Source organism: Podarcis cretensis (genome assembly GCF_951804945.1).
Source record: "Podarcis cretensis genome assembly, chromosome: 15".
NCBI lineage: Eukaryota > Metazoa > Chordata > Lepidosauria > Squamata > Lacertidae > Podarcis > Podarcis cretensis.
Window position 1 is genome coordinate 38488007 of NC_137185.1, and position 19675 is coordinate 38507681.

At 46.7% G+C, this 19675-nt stretch overlaps 1 protein-coding gene and 1 long non-coding RNA gene across 3 annotated transcripts in view; one reads left to right on the top strand and one right to left on the bottom strand.

Moving 5' to 3' along the window:
• LZTS1 (leucine zipper tumor suppressor 1) overlaps window positions 1-16323 on the top strand; it is a 51720-nt gene extending 35397 nt beyond the window's left edge. For both annotated transcript variants that reach the window (XM_079955057.1, XM_079955058.1), the window contains exons 2-4: window positions 1338-1819; window positions 5681-6505; window positions 12094-16323. In XM_079955057.1, the coding sequence (XP_079811183.1) occupies window positions 1475-1819; window positions 5681-6505; window positions 12094-12762 (1839 nt within the window). In that variant the 5' untranslated portion in view covers window positions 1338-1474 and the 3' untranslated portion in view covers window positions 12763-16323. The remainder of the gene's footprint in view (window positions 1-1337; window positions 1820-5680; window positions 6506-12093) is intronic.
• On the bottom strand, window positions 15803-18214 carry LOC307204028. The gene is made up of 2 exons (XR_013833469.1): window positions 17227-18214; window positions 15803-16861 (listed from the first exon to the last, which is right to left on the bottom strand). It is a non-coding gene; the product is annotated as an uncharacterized lncRNA (long non-coding RNA).
• Between the last annotated feature and the right edge of the window lie 1461 nt (window positions 18215-19675).

Consider the following 19675-nt stretch of genomic DNA (forward strand, 5'->3'; position numbering starts at 1 on the left):
CACCGGATCGATTGAGGGGCTTTAAAGCCCCAGGGAAAGGGGAAATATATAGGGTACCAGCGCTGAGCTGTAATGACAGCAGTGACACACTGTGCCTTTGAGAATGGTATACAAGACAGAGTTGTAATTAAGAACAGCAGCACCATCCATGTTGGAGCAGATCAAAAAGTGCTGAATGTTGTAGGGGAAGTGCAGAGCAAGGGGCTTATTTGGGAATAAAGTTGAAACTACCGTGGCTAAGCTTCACTCTAGAGCTTTGTTTATGAAGCTTTGATTCAGGGGGAGGGGAGGGGAGGGGAGGGGAGGGGAAGGGAGTGGATCTCTACCAGCACCAGGCTGTTCATTGGAGTTGGTTGCCCAGAATGAGTGATGGGCAAATCTCTCAGTTTTGGTTCCTCTTAGTTTCTCATTTTTCAAGTCTTATGTTTTCAGTCCTAATATCCACTTTTTAATGCACCTTTGCCTAAGATACACAAATTTTCAAAGCAATTTCCTCTAAAATTTCCTCTAAAACCACATTTTTGTATGTTATTTTCACTAATATATGCATTTTTGTACACATTGCCTGGTTGGAGAACTTTATTACAAAAATCAGAGAAAAATCAGTTTCTAAGGATGGCTGTGCTTTGGTTTGCATAACGCTTTTAAAAAAGACAATGTTATGCCCTGCAGGTGCTGATGGACGCTTCATCACCCCTGGCTATCAAATATGTTGGCTAGAGGGCAAAAAAATTGGTTACTCCTTATATATCTTGACTTTACACAGCTTGTTTAAATTCTGGCTGGCCTTTTCAGGACCATGGAGAGCTCCCAGTAAGTTGGCTGTTGCTCCCTGCACATTCTAAATCACAAAGGGATGTTGCTTCAGCCAAGATCTCAAGTTATCAAAAGCAATGCCTGTTCTGCGATTGGCAGCACCATACTGACAGAGCTGACGGTGGTCTTTGCCCAGTTCCAGAACCACTGGCTTCTGTGTGGCAGGGAAGACACCACTGGGTATTCATACTCAGAGTCTGAGGAAGGCAAAGGGACCATGTTCCTGAGGTTGGGAGGAGACATTAAAGATTCCCTACTTTGTGGGGCACCCTGTATCTCTTCCTCATTGGTGTCTTTCCAACAGGAAGTGGGGTTCTGGGGTTTGCCACTCTCATTTATCAGTTGGGATGCCAAGTCTGAGATATGGTGACTTACCCAACACCATATGATGTGTCAATGACAGAGGTGGGACTTGGATTTAAGTTTCCTCCATATCCATTGTGACTGTTTTCTGAGCGGACTTATGTTAGGCACCTTGACCCATTCTCACCAATCCTCATTTCTTTCTCACCTTTTCTCAGGTTTATTGCTCCTTGGCACAGCAAGGCTTCTGCTATGACCACAACACCAGCCTTCTCTCCCGACAGTGAAGACATTCTCTTAGAAGACCCACCCAGGGTGCCCTCCCTTCTGTGCATGCCCTTTACCCAGGACCATCATGGGAAGTGTCAGTAGCCTCATCTCAGGCCACAGCTTCCATAGCAAGCACTGCCGGGCATCCCAGTACAAACTGCGCAAGTCTTCCCATCTGAAGAAGCTGAACAGATACTCAGACGGACTGTTGAAATTTGGCTTCTCTCAGGAAACTGTTCACAATAAGTCCAGCTCCAAGGGCAACAAGAATGAGGACTTTTTTTACATCAAGGTCAACCAGAAGGCTCACCGGACGGACTACACCCCGCTGTCTGGGGGGGAGCTGGGAGGCCAGGCTGGGAGGAGCAGCGTGGACTATGGCACTCCGACGCCACCCAAATTGAAGCCAGTCTCCAACCAGATAGAACTAGTGAGTTGCATGAAACCTGGCCAGTGTATACCAAAAGATCTCACTTGTGCTAACTGAAGAAGAACACTGGTGGATCAGGCCAAAGGCCTGTTCCGCCCAGCATCATGTTTTCCACAGTAGCCAACTAGATGTCTTGGGGAAGCCCACAAGTTGGACACAAGGGCAGTCGCTGTCTCCCACAGTTCTCCCCCAAGAGCTGGTCATTTAGAGGGGCCCTGCCTCTGAACCAAGGCTCTGACACAAAGAAAAGATGTCCGTTACCCTGATGTCTTTCTTAGGGGCTTCTGGTTGGCTACTGTGGCAAAAGAGGAAGCTGGACTAAGTGAATTATTGGAGAGATCCAGCCAACCTTTTCTTACATCCTTGTGTAAAGATGTGGTCTGGTTGAGTGGTAGTACAATTTGTGCTTGCAAACATGCACAATCAACCTTCAGATAAGTAGGCCGCAATATGTTCAGATCCAGGACCCATCTTTAATTGCAAAATGCATTTTGGGGGGTGGGGAGTTACCCTATATTTATATGGTGGTGCTGCTGCTGCTGCTGCTGCTGCTGTTGGGACCCATGACCCAGTGCATTGGGGGCTGACCCACCCAGCTGATCAGTGAATTAAGTTAACTAATGGTTGACGACAACACATGGTTGGTTTTATTTATTGATTCATCCTTACCTTTATGTACAGTGGTACCTCGGGTTACAGACACTTCAGGTTACAGACGCTTCAGGTTACAGACTCTGGTAACCCAGAAATAGTACCTCGGGTTAAGAACTTTGCTTCAGGATGAGAACAGAAATCATGCTCTGGCGGCACAGCGGCAGTGGGAGGCCCCATTAGCTAAAGTGGTACCTCAAGTTAAGAACAGTTTCAAGTTTAAGAACGGACCTCCAGAATGAATTAAGTTCTTAACCGAAGGTACCACTGTACTGCCTTTCTTCTATTGTGGAATGCAAGGTGGCATAAATATTCTTTCTAGGCTGCCACCCATCTGGCCGCTGACCAGACCCAGACCTGCTTAGTTTCAGCAAACTGTTGACCTTGTGTACCTTAAATCTGTTTTTAAAAACCACCACCACCAAACGGAAGATTTAATCAACTGACATGGTGTCCCGCCACGCCTGCTGTTTTCTGTGCCAGGGCTGATGCCTGCCGTCAGCAGCAAATGGCTGTGTTCTGCCTCTTCTCTTAGAATGCTAGGAATTGGTGGAAACTGCAAGTTAGCAGAGCCCTGTTGCCCTCAGGTCCTGCTTTTGGTTTTTCCAAAGGCAGCTGGTTGGCCGCTGTAAGAACAAGATGTTGGACTAGGTGGGCCTTTGGCCAGATCCAGCAGGACTCGAACTATTTTCTCTTGTTCTTCTCTCTTAAAGCACCACCCCCTTTGATCCCCATGCCTGCACTCTTTCCTTCCTCTGTATTGCCCTCTCTCCTTTGTATTGCATCTTTGAGGCTTTCCGTATTGGCTCATTCCTTACCACACTGTTGTAAGAACTTAGGCCAGTGGCTTATCTGGTCCAGCATCCTGTTCTCACAGCAGCCCACCAGATGCCTGTAGGAAATGTGCAAGCAGGATCTGAGCCCTCTCTCCTCCTGTAGCTTCCAGCAACTGATATTTACAAGCATTGCTGCCAAAAACTGCATCCTTTGCCTTCCCCACCTCCATTCTGCCTTTTGCTGGGGGACTACGTTTCTCACCCCTTCCCGTACACTCCACATCTCTTCTCTTACTCCTCTCCTGCTCCTCTTCCTTTTTATTGGCTGCTCTTTTCTAGCTCCCCCTCTCCTTGCCCCTCCACTGTCTTTCATCCTGCAACTGAGGACTGGATCCGCTCCCAGATCCCTGGTGCCCACAAGAACAACACCAGCAGCAGGCAGGGCAGCTCACAGCCATTCCTTGCCAGCCTTGCAGCTCCCTTCCGGGAAGAAGACAGCAAGACTAAGCCCCTCCTCCAGCTGACCCTGTGCCTTTAAAAGGTAAAGGGGACCCCTGACCATTAGGTCCAGTTGTGGCCAACTCTGGGGTTGCAGCGCTCATCTCGCTTTATTGGCCAAGGGAGCCGGCATACTGCTTCCGGGTCATGTGGCCAGCATGACTGAGCCGCTTCTGGCGCATCAGAGCAGCGCATGGAAACGCTGTTTACCTTCCCGCCAGAGCAGTACCTATTTATCTACTTGCACTTTAACGTGCTTTCAAACTGCTAGGTTGGCAGGAGCAGGGACCGAGCAATGGGATCTCACCCGGCGTGGGGATTCGAACCGCCGACCTTCTGACTGGCAAGTCCTAGGCTCTGTGGCTTAACCCACAGCGCCACCCACATCCCTCCTGTGCCTTTAGTGTTTCCCTTAAGATCTGTACAGTGGAAGGGAAGTGCACGCTGTGGGGTTGTCATGCCTTTACAGTCATACCTCATGTTACATCCTCTTCATGTTACGTTCTTTCACTTTACGTCCCACGGCAACCTGGAAATACTGGAAAGGGTTACTTCCGGGTTTTGCCGCTCACGCAGAAGCGCAAAATGACGTCACACACATGCGCAGAAGTTGCGAATTGCAATCCGCGCGTGCGCAGACAAGCTGCTGCGGGTTGTGCGCTTTTCATGTTGCGAACGGGCCTCCGGAACGGATCCCGTTCGCAACCAGAGGTACCACTGTATTTATTTACAAGAATTCAGATCATTACAGTTCTCAAGTAGAGCTTTGCAGTCGTTTGAATGTAGCATGTAGCATTCAAAGAGGGCTGAGAAACCACAGGTTCAGGGGCCCTTCCACGCCCTTGGAATTCTTCTCAGGTCATGCACCTCAATGGGCCTGCTTTTACCCCCCCCCCCCATGTTTTGGCCTATGTGGGACATGCTCTTGAACTTTGATAATGCTTCTATCTTGCCTGGATGGAGAACAGAGAGATGGGTGCGAGTGCAGGTAGAGACTAGTCTAGTACACAAAGGCAAAATTTCACCCACTACTGGCATGTGGCCCTTGGATCATTGCCCAGAAGGGAATGTGGACCTTGATCTGAAAACTATTTTGCACTCCTGATTAAAAGCAATCAAGCAATCAGTAGTGTCATACTGTGCACATTTTATCGAATTCTCCACTACTAAGTATTTCGGTTTAACTTCTTTGAGCTATTAGAAAAATAGTTCTTTTCCTCTTGATTCTCATATTTCATTGGAAATGTTTCAGTAAAACAAAGTAAAGTGGAAAAAATAAAAAGGAAATGAAAAAGAAGGAAAATATTTCAGATACAAAGAAGAGAGAGAAAACCAACACGGTACATTCTTTTGAAAAGTTTTCCTTGCTAAATATGTCAGATAAACATGCCAAATCAGACCTCCATTGAGCAAATAGTTTTAAGGTGGTTGTCCCATCCCCGTCCCCCCGTGACGCCTTTTCTCTGGCATAGGTGAAAAAGGACCAAGTGTTGGAAACTCCTGTACCCCCAGTAAAAAATTTTAATATGCTTTTTATTGGTTTTCTTACACACACACACGCACACAATAAATTAACAAAAATGATAAAATAATAAAAACATACATCCATAAATCCATACGTTCTTTCAAAAGAACTTATGCCACATTATTCTTAATTCCCAATTCCTTATCTTCCCCAATAGGCTTTTGTCTTCCTCAAAGCAGGTCTGTCTTATCTGTTTAATAAACTGCTTCTTTAATCATTTTGCCCTTTCTTCTGTTATCTTAATACTATACTTATAATCCATATTGTGGTTTGTGAAAATTAATCAAAGCATGTCCAGGATTTAACTTGAGGGCACTTTATAAATTTCTCACTCCTTTTTGAACTTTTGGTTTGGCTGTCTCTGTCACCTTTGCCAGTCCCAGTAATTATCCAGTTTCTTTTCCCCCGCAGGCCACTGACAAGAGTGCTACGAGGCCCACAGCCTTCAAGCCTGTTCTCCCTCGCTCCAGCACAGTCCTCCACTCTTCTCCAGAGCACAGCAACCATGTTCCCCAGAAGCTCCAATCGCAGGAAAAAGCCAAGGATCCGGACGCTAAGCCTGCTCTGTGCTCCGGAGGACTGTCAGACTCAGGACGAAACTCCATGTCTAGCCTCCCCACGCACAGTACAGCCAGCAGCTACCAGTTGGACCCCCTTGTCGCTCCCGTGGGACCCATCAGCCGGTTTGGGGGCTCTGCCCTGAACATCACTCAGTGCGCCATCCAGCAGGACAGTAACATGATGAGCCTGAAGGCCTTGTCCTTCTCGGATGGGGGCACCAAGATCCTGAACCCTGGCAAAATGTCTGCTGCTCCCCACCCGGGCGAGAAGAACTCCTGCGTCCGCTCGCCCATCTCCACGGAGGAGTCGGCCATCCAGGAGCTGGAGCAGAAGCTTCTGGAGAGGGAGGGGGAGCTTCAGGAGCTGCAGTGCAGCTTTGAGGAGAAGGAGATCACCTCCTGCCAAAGCTACGAGGAAAAGCAGAGGCGCTGCAGGGACGAGATGGAAGGGCTGAAGCAGAAATGCAACAGCAGGCTCAAGCAGGCGTCGCAGAAGAGCCACAGGGCCCAGCAGCTGCTCCAGCTGCAAGTGTTCCAGTTGCAGCAGGAGAAGCAGCAGCTCCGGGAGGAACTGGCCAACCTGATGAAGGAGCAGGACCTCCTGGAGGCCAAGCTGAGGTCCTATGAGAAGGAAAAGACCAACTTTGCCCCAGCGCTGGAGGAAACTCAGTGGGAGGTGAGGCCCAGCTCCATCCTAATAGGGAAAAGCTTGTGCCGCGATGGGGTGGGAATGTGTTGTACATGGGTACACAGAGGGAGTAAAGGATGTGTTGCCACCACAAGTCAGGCAAGCGTACTGTCAGATGTCAGTGGTGGTTGCTCGTGAGTAACCAGGCAGGACTTCGACCTGTCTTTAACAGGTTTTATTTTGGTGCAAACACTATTTACAGTGCAGAACCATCAGTTCATGTCTGCCTAAACTGTTAGCAGAATCCGGGAGTGGCTCTTTCCGGGTCCTCCCCCAACATAAGAACTTAGTCACCCCCAGCCGTTTCCTTCCTTCTTTGCGTTTTACTCCTCTGCACAAGATGGGTGACAGACGAGGCGTGTTTCCCTCCTGGCTGGTTTGACCAGGAGCGGTGCTGAGGCTCCCCGCAGCATCCTCTAGCCCCTTCCCCTCCTTTACCCTGGAGGTGTGGCTTTCCCCATTGCAGGAAGAGGAACTGCTTCGCAAGATTTTCAGAAGCTCCCTGTATCCCAACGGCCCTTCTGCCTCCCTTCCCTGTTCCGATGGCAGTCCCCTGACACGTACGTACCAAAATGGTGGTCGCATAAGTTTCATCTAAATGGGCTGGCCTGAGCCCATGAAAGGACCTCTTCCTGTTATGCAGCTACACCCTTTGGTATGTCACAGTCATAAAAAGAATCGTAGGAAACATTGTCAGTTCTTTCGTTGATGTAATATTCATTATCATCATCACCATCACTTTCATTGGGTTGAAACCAACAGGAGTCATGGTTGACTCCCTGAAATTTATGGACATGACTAACTTGGGTCCATTAACTTCAGTGGGTGTGCTGAAAGTTTGCTGGTTACTTTTTTGGAATGAAATATTTCTATGTTTATACAGTCATTTAATTGCATTGGAACAAAAATTGGGAGAGCACTAGAGGTTCATAATTCAACGAAGAGCTAGTTGTTTAGCACCATCACTTTACAGAGTTCGAGAGGGAAGGTCCCTGCCCCCAGGAGCTTACAAACTTCAATGTAGAAGAGGAGAGAAACAGAGGCAGAGGTTAACAGAGAAGCAACATGTGGCAGTGCCCCTTACACATGCTTAGGCTGAGTTATAGCAAGACAGAGAACTAGGCAGTTGTGCTAAAGGTTTCACCAAAAAACGTTGATTTTAAGGAGGGGTTGAATTAATTAATGTAGCTTCATGCTCTACAAATCCATGACATACCTCAAGAAGTCATATTCAGGCCACGTTGAAATGAACGAAGCAACTGCATTTTGCCTTCATGTTATAATGCATGAACATGAAACATATGCAGGATTAACTGTCTTTGCTTTCTGAAAAAGAACCGGAGTACTGACTGCTATTCCCACATAATGAAACCGAACACATCATTTCATAGTTAATAATAATAATAATAATAATAATAATAATAATAATAATTTATTATTTATACCCCGCCCATCTGGCTGGGCCTCCCCAGCCACTCTGGGCGGCTTCCATAGAAAGCAAAAATACAGTAAAATATCACACGTTAAAAACTTCCCTGAACAGGGCTGCCTTAAGATGTCTTCTGAATGTCAGGTAGTTGTTTATCGCTTTGACATCTGCTGGAAGGGCGTTCCACAGGACGGGCGCCACTACCGAGAAGGCCCTCTGCCTGGTTCCCTGTAGCTTTGCTTCTCGCAATGAGGGAACCGCCAGAAGGCCCTCGGCGCTGGACCTCAGCGTCCGGGCAGAATGATGGGGGTGGAGACGCTCCTTCAGGTATACTAGACCGAGGCCGTTTAGGGCTTTAAAGGTCAGCACCAACACTTTGAATTGTGCTCGGAAACGTACTGGGAGCCAATGTAGGTCTTTCAAGACCGGTGTTATATGGTCTCGGCGGCCGCCCCCAGTCACCAGTCTAGCTGCCGCATTCTGGATTACTTGTAGTTTCCGAGTCACCTTCAAAGGTAGCCCCACGTAGAGTGCATTGCAGTAGTCCAAGCGGGAGATAACCAGAGCATGCACCACTCTGGCGAGACAGTCCGCAGGCAGATAGGGTCTCAGCCTATGTACCAGATGGAGCTGGTAAACAGCTGACCTGGACACAGATTTGACCTGTGCCTCCATGGACAGCTGTGAGTCCAAAATGACTCCCAGGCTGCGCACCTGGTCCTTCAGGGGCACAGTTACCCCACTCAGGGCCAGGGAATCCTCCACACCTGCCCGCCTCCTGTCCCCCAAAAACAGCACTTCTGTCTTGTCAGGATTCAACCTCAATCTGTTAGCCGCCATCCATCCTCCAACCGCCTCCAGACACTCACACAGGACCTTCACTGCCTTCACTGGTTCTGATTTAAAAGAGAGGTAGAGCTAGGTATCATCCGCATGGAGGCCTTTTCCTTAAAGATCACTTTGTTCTTAAGCAGTCCCACTTGGGGTTAATGTTAGGATTGCTGCATCCAAGTTAAGTTACCCAAATACATTTTGTGCAGTCATGCAAATTTCCCAAGGTGAGAGCTGTAAATGGCAAAGATCTGAAATGGGCGAGGGACCTCAGGCCTGGGGCTGCAGCCTTCCAGTCCCCTCTATTTGTCCCTCAGGCTTTTGCCTGGCTGGAATATGCCTGTGTATTGGGATAATATCTCTTCCTTGCCTGGAAGACAGATGGAGAGCTGTTGTCGGTGGGTGCACAACACATCTAAAAGCACACTTTACTTTAGAAACCTCCAACTTTTGATTCACTGTACAATAATTTATGCTTCATCTACTTTTCCCACATTTGCTATGCAGCCCCCCAAGAAGGGAATATGGCCCTTGGGCTGAAAAACCCCAATCTAAAGTTAAATTTCAGGTCTCTTAAGATGCTTTTGTTGAATTGAGAATGCAGGGCTTAGAAGTGCTCAGTGCTTGGAGAATGCAGGGCTTGGAGGACTGAAAAATGCAATGCTATTAGAGGGTTAGGCTTCAACTGGGAGGGTGGCCTTGGGTCAGTAGTTGTCTCTTAGCCCAACCTACCTCAGAGCACTTTTGTGAGGATAAAGAGAAAGGCACTGCAGATGTAGTCCTGGGTTCTCTGACAGAAGGGTGGCATCAAAATGTAATAAACAAATGCTGTAGCATTTTGACGATTCCGCACACCCCACGTCACCATCTTAAAAGGTCTAGTCAGGACAGCATTCTGTATTGGCTATTCCAATTATTGACTGCCTTTTACCAGGAGAGTTTAAAATCCAAAGAATATTTGAGTTTTATTTGGAAATGGAATAAACAGCTAAAAGAATTAAAATGTGGTTTTTCTGCGTCGGTGTGATTTTACTTGTATTGTTTGTATCCTTCTACCCCAATTTAACTGATTCTGTTGGCTGAATCATCTCCAGATGATATTCCCAGAATAAAAAGGGGATTTCAAAAAACAAAAAACCATACCACAGAAAGCTACTGTGCAGCACTGTTGAAATTTTAACCATAGAAAGAACTATGCAGCACTGACTTCAGCTGCCCCTTGGGGGGGGGATTAAATAGACTGGGAAAGTGCCTCATTTATCCATTTTCCGCTGCTCGAAATCGTATTAAAAAGCTTGGTGCTTTTTCGAAACGGAGTCTGTCAGCCTAGCCTGCCTCACAGCATCGAGTTCAGTTAGATACACACTGGTGAGGGCCGGCCCTACCATTAGGCAGTTAGGTGCTAAGTCAGGGCAGGAAGCCTTTCTCAACTGCAAGGGTCACATTTCCTTCTGGGCAACCTCCCAGCAGCGCGATGGTGGGCGGGGCCTGAGGAAAAAGTAGGCGGAGCAACAAATGTGAATTTTACTTGTGCTCAGGAGACTAGTTTCTACACCCATTTACACAAACCTCTCTCCTTCCCTCATCCAGGCTTACAAGCAGCATTAGAAACTCAGGTACATAAGGTAATCGCCGAATGGCACCTTTAACCTTGGTTACGGTCGCCACAAGCGTGTGTCTAGGCACCTTTTTTCTCCAATGAAATTTGCTCTTCTTCATTTCATTTCTACAACGCTTTATATACGTTTCCGAGCACAATTCAAAGAGTTGGTCCTGACCTTTAAAGCCCTAAACGGCCTTGGCCCAGTATACCTGAAGGAGCGTCTCCACCCCCATTGTTCAGTCCGGACACTGAGGTCCAGCTCTGAGGGCCTTCTGGTGGTTCCCTCACTGCGAGAAATGAGGTTATGGAGAAGCAGGCAGAGGGCCTTCTCAGTAGTGGTGCCCACCCTGTGGAACGCCCTCCCATCAGATGCCAAGGAAATAAACAACTATATGACATTTAGAAGACATCTGAAGGTAGCCCTGTTTATGGAAGTTTTTAATGACTGATGTTTTAATGTATTTTTAATCTTTTGTTAGAAGCCACCCAGAGTGGCTGGGGAAACCCAGCCAGATGGGCGGGGTATTAATAATAATAATAATAATAATAATAATAATAATAATAATTATTCTATTTTAAAGAAAGAATTTCAAAGCTGTTCACAATACATTAAAATATCAGATAAAGCAATCCAGAATAAAACAAATTCAAGCTTCCAGGAAAATAGTTCAGATCCTTCTCTAAGTGACATTTCGTTTTCCCCACATTTGTTTACCTGCTTAATTTCTATAGCTGCCCCATAGCAGAAAGACTCTAGGAGGCCAGTGTGGTGTAGAGGTTAGAGTGTCAGGCTAGGATCTGGGAGTTCAGGGTTCAAATCCCCACTCAGTCATGAAGTCACAACCTCTTAGCCAACTTTGCAGGGTCATTGTAGGGATTAACTGGGCAGTAGGATGAACCATGCACCCCTTGGAGAAAAAAGGTGGGATGTGAATAAGCCTAAAACAATCAATCAGAAACGCAACAGTAAAAAAGAAATAAAAACACTGGAGGCTTCAGGAAACCATGCAATAGTTCAGAAAGCAGGTAGCCATGATGAAATGTCTGTCAAACCAGTGTTTCTCAACCTGTGGGTCCCCAGATATTGTTGGACTACAACTCCCATCATTCCTAGCCAGCATGACCAGTGGTCAAGGATGATGGGAATTGTAGTCCAACAACATCTGGGGACCCACAGGTTGAGAACCGCTGGCCTAAACAAATAGGCTGGCAGCAAACACTTGACTCAGTGGGTGCTAAATGGATTTCGTCTCCCAGGAGGCTCTACAGACCTTCTCCCATGATTACAACCCAACTTTCCAGGGGCCACGGGAGGCAAAATTGGGGAGAACAACTAGAATTTACCCTTTTTCAGTAGGCTCGTTTATACACATACTCTTCTCTATCCTCCAGTCAAGCAAGCAAAAGGCGTTATCTGAATTCAAGGATATATTTCAGACAGGCAAAAACACTCTGGATGTGAAGCAAGGCCAGGAAGGGGTGAGGTCTGGGGAGAGGGTGTGTGGCTTGAGAGAGATCTTACAGCCAGCTGGAGAGGCCAGGAGGGCTGCCTTTGGCCTCTGGACCTGAAGTTCCCCACCCTGGTCTAATCTATTCTCATGTATACCATAATCACTGCTTGTCCACACTAAACTTAGTTGTACCATAGCTTTGGCCTCAGGAAGGCTGATTCCTGTATGACACCCTGGCTGTTGTTGTCGTATTTCCCTCCAGGTGTGTCAGAAGTCTGGTGAAATCTCTCTCCTGAAGCAGCAGCTGAAGGAATCCCAGACAGAGCTCAACAGCAAGACCAACGAGGTCCTCAACCTGAAAGCTCAGCTGAAGGACATCCGAGCAAAGATGGAATTGCTAGATATGAAAATCCAGGACCTGGAAGATTCCCTGCGCGCCAAGGCTATGGAGCTGGAGGTGTGCGAGAACGAGCTCCAGCGCAAGAAGAACGAGTCAGAGCTCCTGAGGGAGAAGGTGAACCTGCTGGAGCAGGAGATCGCAGAGCTGCGGACGGAACTCACCATCCTCAGGGAGCAGATGAAGTGTGGGGCGGCCTCCGCGGGCCTGGAGGGGAGCATGACGGAGGAAGCGCAAGCCCTATGGCGGGAAGTGGAAAAGTTGAAGGCTGAGCTGGGAGAGGCTCAGGATAGCAACCAGCAGATGACGGCCGGCTTCCAACAGGAGCGGCAGACCTGGAAGGAGGAGAAAGAAAAAGTCATCCACTACCAGAAGCAGCTGCAGCAGAGCTACCTGCACATGTACAAACGGAACCAGAACCTGGAGAAGATGCTCCAGCAGCTGGCTGCAGGGGAGGATGGCAAAGAGCCTTTAGACCTTGACCTCCATGGAACTGATGTCCCTTATGAGGACATCATTGCCACTGAAATCTGAAGGGTTCTGCATCGCTCTGGAGAGGAGATGCGTCTTTCAACTGGGGGGAGGAGATTGTGTGTGTACAGTTCAGGAGAACCACCTGTTTTCTTGGTTGAAGTCCTTTGCCTGGCCAAAATGGATCGCCAGCTGTTGTCCTGCCACATGTTAATGGTGTGAGGCACCAACCCCAACCCTGTCATGCCCAATGCATCCTTCTGGTAGCGCTATCCTGACTCGAGCACCCCAGTGAGAAATAAAAAGGGAAGTGGGGGGCGTTACCAGTCGACCATTCTCAAAGCAGCAGCTGCTTTCAGTGGAGAATATGCAATAATCTCCATGCCAATTACCACAGGTGGCTGCTTCTTGCCCATGACCCAGATATCAGTTCCCAAGGGCTACTGGAGTGCCAGCCATAGCAAATGCCATTATAGCTCTCCTGCAGCCACTAAACTATGGGATGAGGCCTGTTCATGCTCTGCGAGCCTCTCTGTTCCCATGTGAGAAGACATTTTTAGGGGGGAAGTGCAGGATTTGGCCACTTGTTCCTTTGTTAGAGTCCGTCATCACAGGTTGTCAAGAATATCCTGCAAATTCTTATTGACCAGGGATACGTAAGTGGTCAGGGCCGGCCCTACTATTAGGCAATGTGAGGGATCTGCCTCAGGTTGCAGATGCTGGGGGGCCAGGAGTGGTGGAGAGCTGTGTGTGCCAGGCAGCCTGCCCTGCAGCTCCTAAGGTGCCCTGTTGCCCTCAGGTGTGGAAGACACCATAGTTGAAGCAAAATTCAGTTGCCTACCCAGTCAGCTTCTATACATGGAATACAGAGATAAGAATATATCTTGTCCTTTTCCTCAGAGAGGATAGCAATAGGATTCTGAGATACTTGGGGATCAGATGGAATGTAAGGCATTTATGTGTTTTCTCATCTGGGAGAGAACAACCTTGTTCCACTGGTTGCCTGTGGAGAACCCTCTTTCTCCAGCGTACTTCTCCTGTCCAAAGTAATGGGCTAGTTTTCTAGGCTACTAGAAGCCATAAACTGGCAAATCAGCCACCAGATCTTCCTTGTCATTGCTTGGCATTGCCTCTTCCATGAGCAGGTAAAAGCTGGGAGAGAGGTCTATTTTTATTTAATGGGGGAGTGGGAACCGAAATGGTGTGTGTGTTGAATGGGAATGTTTATATTCAGTTATCGAAAATGTGAATATTTTTATGGAGTTTTTGGGAAGGCTTGTTTTTGGCAAATATCTCGTGTTTACTGTCCGCTTTACCTGTCCTCTGTTTTGCCAATAGGGTTCAATCTGCACTATTTCTAACAGTATTACGCCTTTTAAACAGTCATGGTTTTCCCCAGAGAATCTTGGAAGCTGTAGTTAAGGGTGCTGAGAGTTATTAAGAGATTCCTATTCCCCCTGCAGAGCTACTGTTCTCAGAGTGATTTAACAATCAATGCTTCTTCCTGGTGAACTCCTGTAATTATAACTCTTTGAGGGGAATAGGGCGTCTCCTAACAACTCTGATCACCCATAACATACTAAAGTTTCCATGATTCTTTGGAGGAAGCTATGCTTGCTTAAAATGGGATAATGCAGCTTTAAATGAAGGGTGCAGGTGTGACCTTCAAAGGGTATTTTGAACCCACAGGAAACCACCCCCTTCCTTTATTGAGACACCCCAGGAGCTGTGAAATGCAGATGGAATAGGACGGAGGAAGGACTAGGCCAGAGTGGTACAGCAAAGTGGAGTTCTTAAAGTAGTAATTCTGGAACACAAACAGTTGTATCAAAAGGTTTAAAACTCTCTTCTTCTCAGGGGCAAAAGAATTGATCAGTTAACAATCCAAAGCAGACCTGTTCCAGACAGGCGCTTGTACGTTCTCTGCCTTTGTATGGAGCTCGTCCCAAGAGAGCCCCAAACCAACAAACTACAAGCTAGCAGAGAACCTGCTTCTGCCCCACTGGCTGTGGAAAGAGCCTGCCGGTTGCCAGGGCGACACAGGGCAGACTGTATCTCAGTTCACCTATTCTTTTATAAAAGCACAAACTAGGTAGGCTACCTTTTAAATGTGAACTCAATTGAATTCCACCTCCATCCCTAGTTGCTGCTGTGAGATGTACAGCAAACTTCTTGCAGGTGGCATGGGATGTTCCACCTTGTTCGACTTTCTGGGGGAATAGAAAGGATGGGGAAAACCTCCGCAGATTACTCCCAGCTTGCAGTGGTGATTAAAAGCATCACTCTTGGGCTTGTGAACACGAAGCCCTGACAGTGTTACCGTCCCCTCTTCTCTGCCTGCCTCCCAGCCAGCTAATTGGGTTTATGCACATATGTTTCTGATTAGCAGAATTTGCATTGTTAATTGCAGTCTCAAAACCAGCCTGCTCCCTGGTGAACCACCAGTGACCCCATGGGGTTAATTACCTCTGAGTAGGAGAGGCTTGGTGTAGCCTACTTGCCATATCCTGCTGATCCGATCAACTTTCCCCAGTGCCCGCCTGCTGTCTTTCTCCTCCCCTCCATCTACCTCACCTAAGGGCAGGGGACCAGCTGTTGGCAGACATCATTAAACTGGCAGCCTGTTTTCCTACTTAAGCCTCAAAGGCATCTTTTGTAAGAGGGCAGAACACCTCCAGTACAATTTTGCATTTGCCCCAAAGGCTTAGCTCAGCTCCTCCAGATGACCTGTTTATTGAGCATCCTGTCATGATTTGTGCCTAAACAGAAGTTAGGCTATGTCTGGTCTTCATTCGAACATTCATTCTGATTTCTTTGCCAGGAGATTATACGACGATTAGCATTGGTCCTTAATTCATCCTGATTTGGTGGTAATAATTGTTTGTTCATCCCACATTTGCCAGTGCATCTCCCCATCACTTTCCCAACTACAAAAAGTCAGTTTTGGGAGGTGGGTGGGTGTTTAAGTAGATGTGTTACACTCGGGCGACTGAGTGCTTTAATCAACTTTAATTGTGCAATCCTAAATTTCAGTTGTGCTCCTGCAGAATACTGACAGTGTGGAGGTGGCCTGTGTTTGGATCACCTGGTGCAATCCCCCCCCCCTAAAAGTGTAGTGCCTGTAGTATTTTCCTTCCATAAGTAATGGAACGAGGGATTAACTATAAAAGAGGCAGCAGGTGTTCCCTTCACATATTTCCCATTACCCCTTGCTCCCCTAGCTTTTGGTCACAGCACATTAAGATCTTTGGCCGCACCGACAGTTTAGGAAACTTAGCAGGTGGCTTAAAGAAGCCTTGTTTGTCTGCTTCCATGCTCCACCGCATCTACAAGCAGAAACTTCCAAAAGAGAGCAATAATTTGTCATGTAAAAGAATTGGATCTCACCAGTTCCCTTCCTTGTCCCCCATCCGCACCAGTGGTTTGAGCTGATTGTGTACAAATATTTTGAAGTCTTCTTGAGAACACATTCATTCCCACAGTCTCACTGCCAATGGGGATGATGATTTGAGCATTTCAAATCTGAATGGTGATTATGTGTTTTTAATATTGAAAGCAGCAATGACAGCAACTCTACTAGTGCTTTAAAATAAACACATGACCCTAACTGTGCGGCCAGGTAAATTTGTCGTTGTGGTCTTCGTATTGGAGAACACAAAAAACAATGACAGGAGTTTGCAGCAGGTTATTATTATAATATATTTTTACCCTTCTTTCTTTGATCATGATTTCCATTTTCTTTTGAGACATTGGGCTCCCTTCCCTGACCTTGAGTTTTTATGAGTTGACATTTTTTGTGTTTGGGTGCCACAGTAAACTATGGTTTATTGTGGTGGGAATGAAACACACTGAGTTTTAGAAAGGAGATTGGAAGGCTCTTTTCCCTTCTGTTTTTAATTGACTACAACTTGGTGCATTATCCAAACCTGAGAACCCATTGTTAATCTCAACAATGATTTGTTTTGAGCAGGTCAACTTAAAGCCATGATTTATTAAAATGCCCTGCTCCGAACATGCCCTCATCTGCTCCCTAACCGTGTTGACTTTTAACAAGCATGTAATTGGAACTCTGCAGAGGAAAAGAGGCTGCAGTAATTTTTAATAGCGAATCAACCTGAATCCACTCTTTTCTGCCACTTCTCCATTCAAATGGAAATCACTTCTGAGTACACATGTGTAGGATTGTACAGTGGTGCCTCGCAAGACAAAATTAATTCGTTCCGTGAGTTTTTTCGTCTTGCGATTTTTTCGTCTTGCGAAGCACGGACTTTGGAAAAGCTTCAAAAATCACCAAAGTCTTCAAAAAAGGCTACCAAACCGCGTGCTATGAGTTGCTCCTCGAAGTGAATGCACGGTTTTAAGAAAAAGGAAACAAACGTGCAAGACAAAGGAAACTAACTTGCAAGACGTTTCTGTCTTGCGAAGCAAGCCCATAGGGAAATCCGTCTTGCGAAGCAACTCAAAAAACGAAAAACTCTTTCGTTTTGCGAGTTTTTCGTCTTACGAGGCATTCGTCTTGCGAGGTACCACTGTATTGTTTATCTTCTCCCTCTACCACTCTGGCTGCTTTTTCTTTTTGTAAAGAAAATCACCCATCAGGGTTTAGTTATACACATCTTCAAATAAAGCTTAGTTAGAACTTCAGCTGGTCACTATGGCATTCTTTGCAGCATCTGTAACTAGCAGAAACAGCCTTGCAAAGCCGGTGGTGGTTTCTAGCTGCCTTGAAGATCATTCGCAGGAAAACATCCTGACTGGGAACAAGTCCACAGCTATGCCATCTCCCCAGTTCTTCCCACTTCCTTGTTATTAAAGGATGAGGCCGCAGTCTGTTGTATTCCTTCTGTTCCTATTTGCTTTCCAAAATCAGGATTCATGCCATTAAGAATTGCAAGGAGTCCATAGGAAATTACTTTTCTCCTGTCTATAAAAAATTGTTGGACTCCAGTTTACCTCTGATCATTTTCAAATCCCCCTCAATACGGATTAGAGCCTTCTGGTTTTAAAACTAGCACCTAAGAGCTTCATGTAATTTTAAGAATGAGAGGTGGGGAGAGATGCCAGAAAGCTGTCATTGGCCACATATATGGTACAAAATATTTTTTTATATATATTATATTTTTATTAGTTTTCAAATACAAAAACAAATTTATACATTCCATACATCTTAATTACATCTTACTTCTCTTTTTTGACTTCCCTCAATTTGTCTGCCATTCCTTCCTATTGTTACTTTTTACACATTTCTTCCCTTTTAACCCTTTCCCCTCACAAGCTTACAAACGTAATTTTATTATCACTCAGTTTTTGCATATATTGGATAAACTTTTCCCAATCTTCTGTAAATCTTTGATCTCGTCGATTCCGGATCCTTCCTGTCATTCTGTCCAGTTCTGCATAACCCATCATTTTAGTTCTCCATTCTTCTATCGTAGGTAATTCTTCCTGTTTCCATTTTTGGGCCATCAATATTCTTGCTGCTGTCACTGCATATAAAAATAACTTCTTTTCTTTCTTATTTATCTCATTACCTAGTAAAAATGCTTCTGGTTTCTTAACAAATGTATATTTCAACATTTTCTTCATTTCATTATAAATCATTTCCCAAAAGCATTTTACCTTCTTACATTCCCACCACATATATGGTACAAAATAGATGTGGATAGTCAATTTGAGCATGGTGTCCCTCCACACTCACGTTGCATATGTGCTTAACCTGTAATGTGTGAAGCAGACCTTAATTTGCAAGTGATTTCTAGAGCTCTGCATTTTAGCAGTGTACGAGGCCTTGAATTAGAAGGCTGAACACAATGGCCTTCCTCTTTTCCTGAAGTCTTGAGACAATTCAGGCTCCCAACCCTGTGTTCATAAACATTTCATAAACATTATGCTAGAGAGGACCCGTGACAGGGAGAACTTAATCCTTTCTCCACCCACTAACTTTCTGTGCAAATATTTCCCAAACACCCAGCCCCCGCATTGCTTTTCACACACACACACAGCTGTACTCCAAGACTCAAAGTGTGCCACCCTCCCACAACTGCAATGCCTTGATAAACACACAGGTATTTGTTGAGAAAATACTGTAGTGACCCAAATATAACCACACACACTCCCCCTCCCCCAAAAAACTCCCCACCCTGGATTGTATGAAGGCTGTATTTGGGTCAATATGCTATGTCACCCTGCCCTAAGTTGAAAATAAGCCCTTATACATTCCTGCTGAAGAACCCAGATTGCCCGCAAGGATGGTCCCTCTCTCCACAGGGCTAAATTTATATCTGAATCCACTGGGTGGTTTACTACTGAAATCAGGGCCGTCTTTAGCAGATGCAGCGCTGGGGTGCAAATATCCGCCCAGCGCCACCCAAATTACCATAGATAGTGTTGGGGTGGCCATAGCTGCACACTGCCAGCCATCTGAGGGGGGCGCAACTCTCCCCCATGCGCCTGCAGGAGAGTGATCCCCACAGGGGTTTGGGAGTGAAGTAGCACCCCTTCCAAGCCTCCTCGGGAGGAGAGCGATCCCCGCAGAAGTTTGGGAGGGAGGCTGCATGCCCGCCAGCTATATGGTTGACAGGGCACAGCTGGTGGGCGTACAGGGAAAGGAGAGGCCACCAGCAAAGCCGCACAGCTCCCCCACTCGCTGGGGCGCCCCTGAGAGGCCGGCGCCCTGGCACGACGCACCACTAAGCCCTCTGGGAAAGATGGCTCTGACTGAAATGCTAGCCAACATGCAGCCAATCCATGTACAGTATTTGTGCACCACAGGATAGGCCACCTGGGCATTGTCTTTCTGCCGCTGTGCAGCTGAGCTCTGGGATCTGTCCAGCAAATTGGCCCTATTGCTACTACGAGTGTTGCTCCAGCACATGTGTGAGTCCAAAGCCATCCCCACTTAATAAAGAGCCGATCTGTACCTGGAGCACACGTTCCCAGCTGTAAAGCACAGCCTCAAATCTTGTGTGCAAGTTCT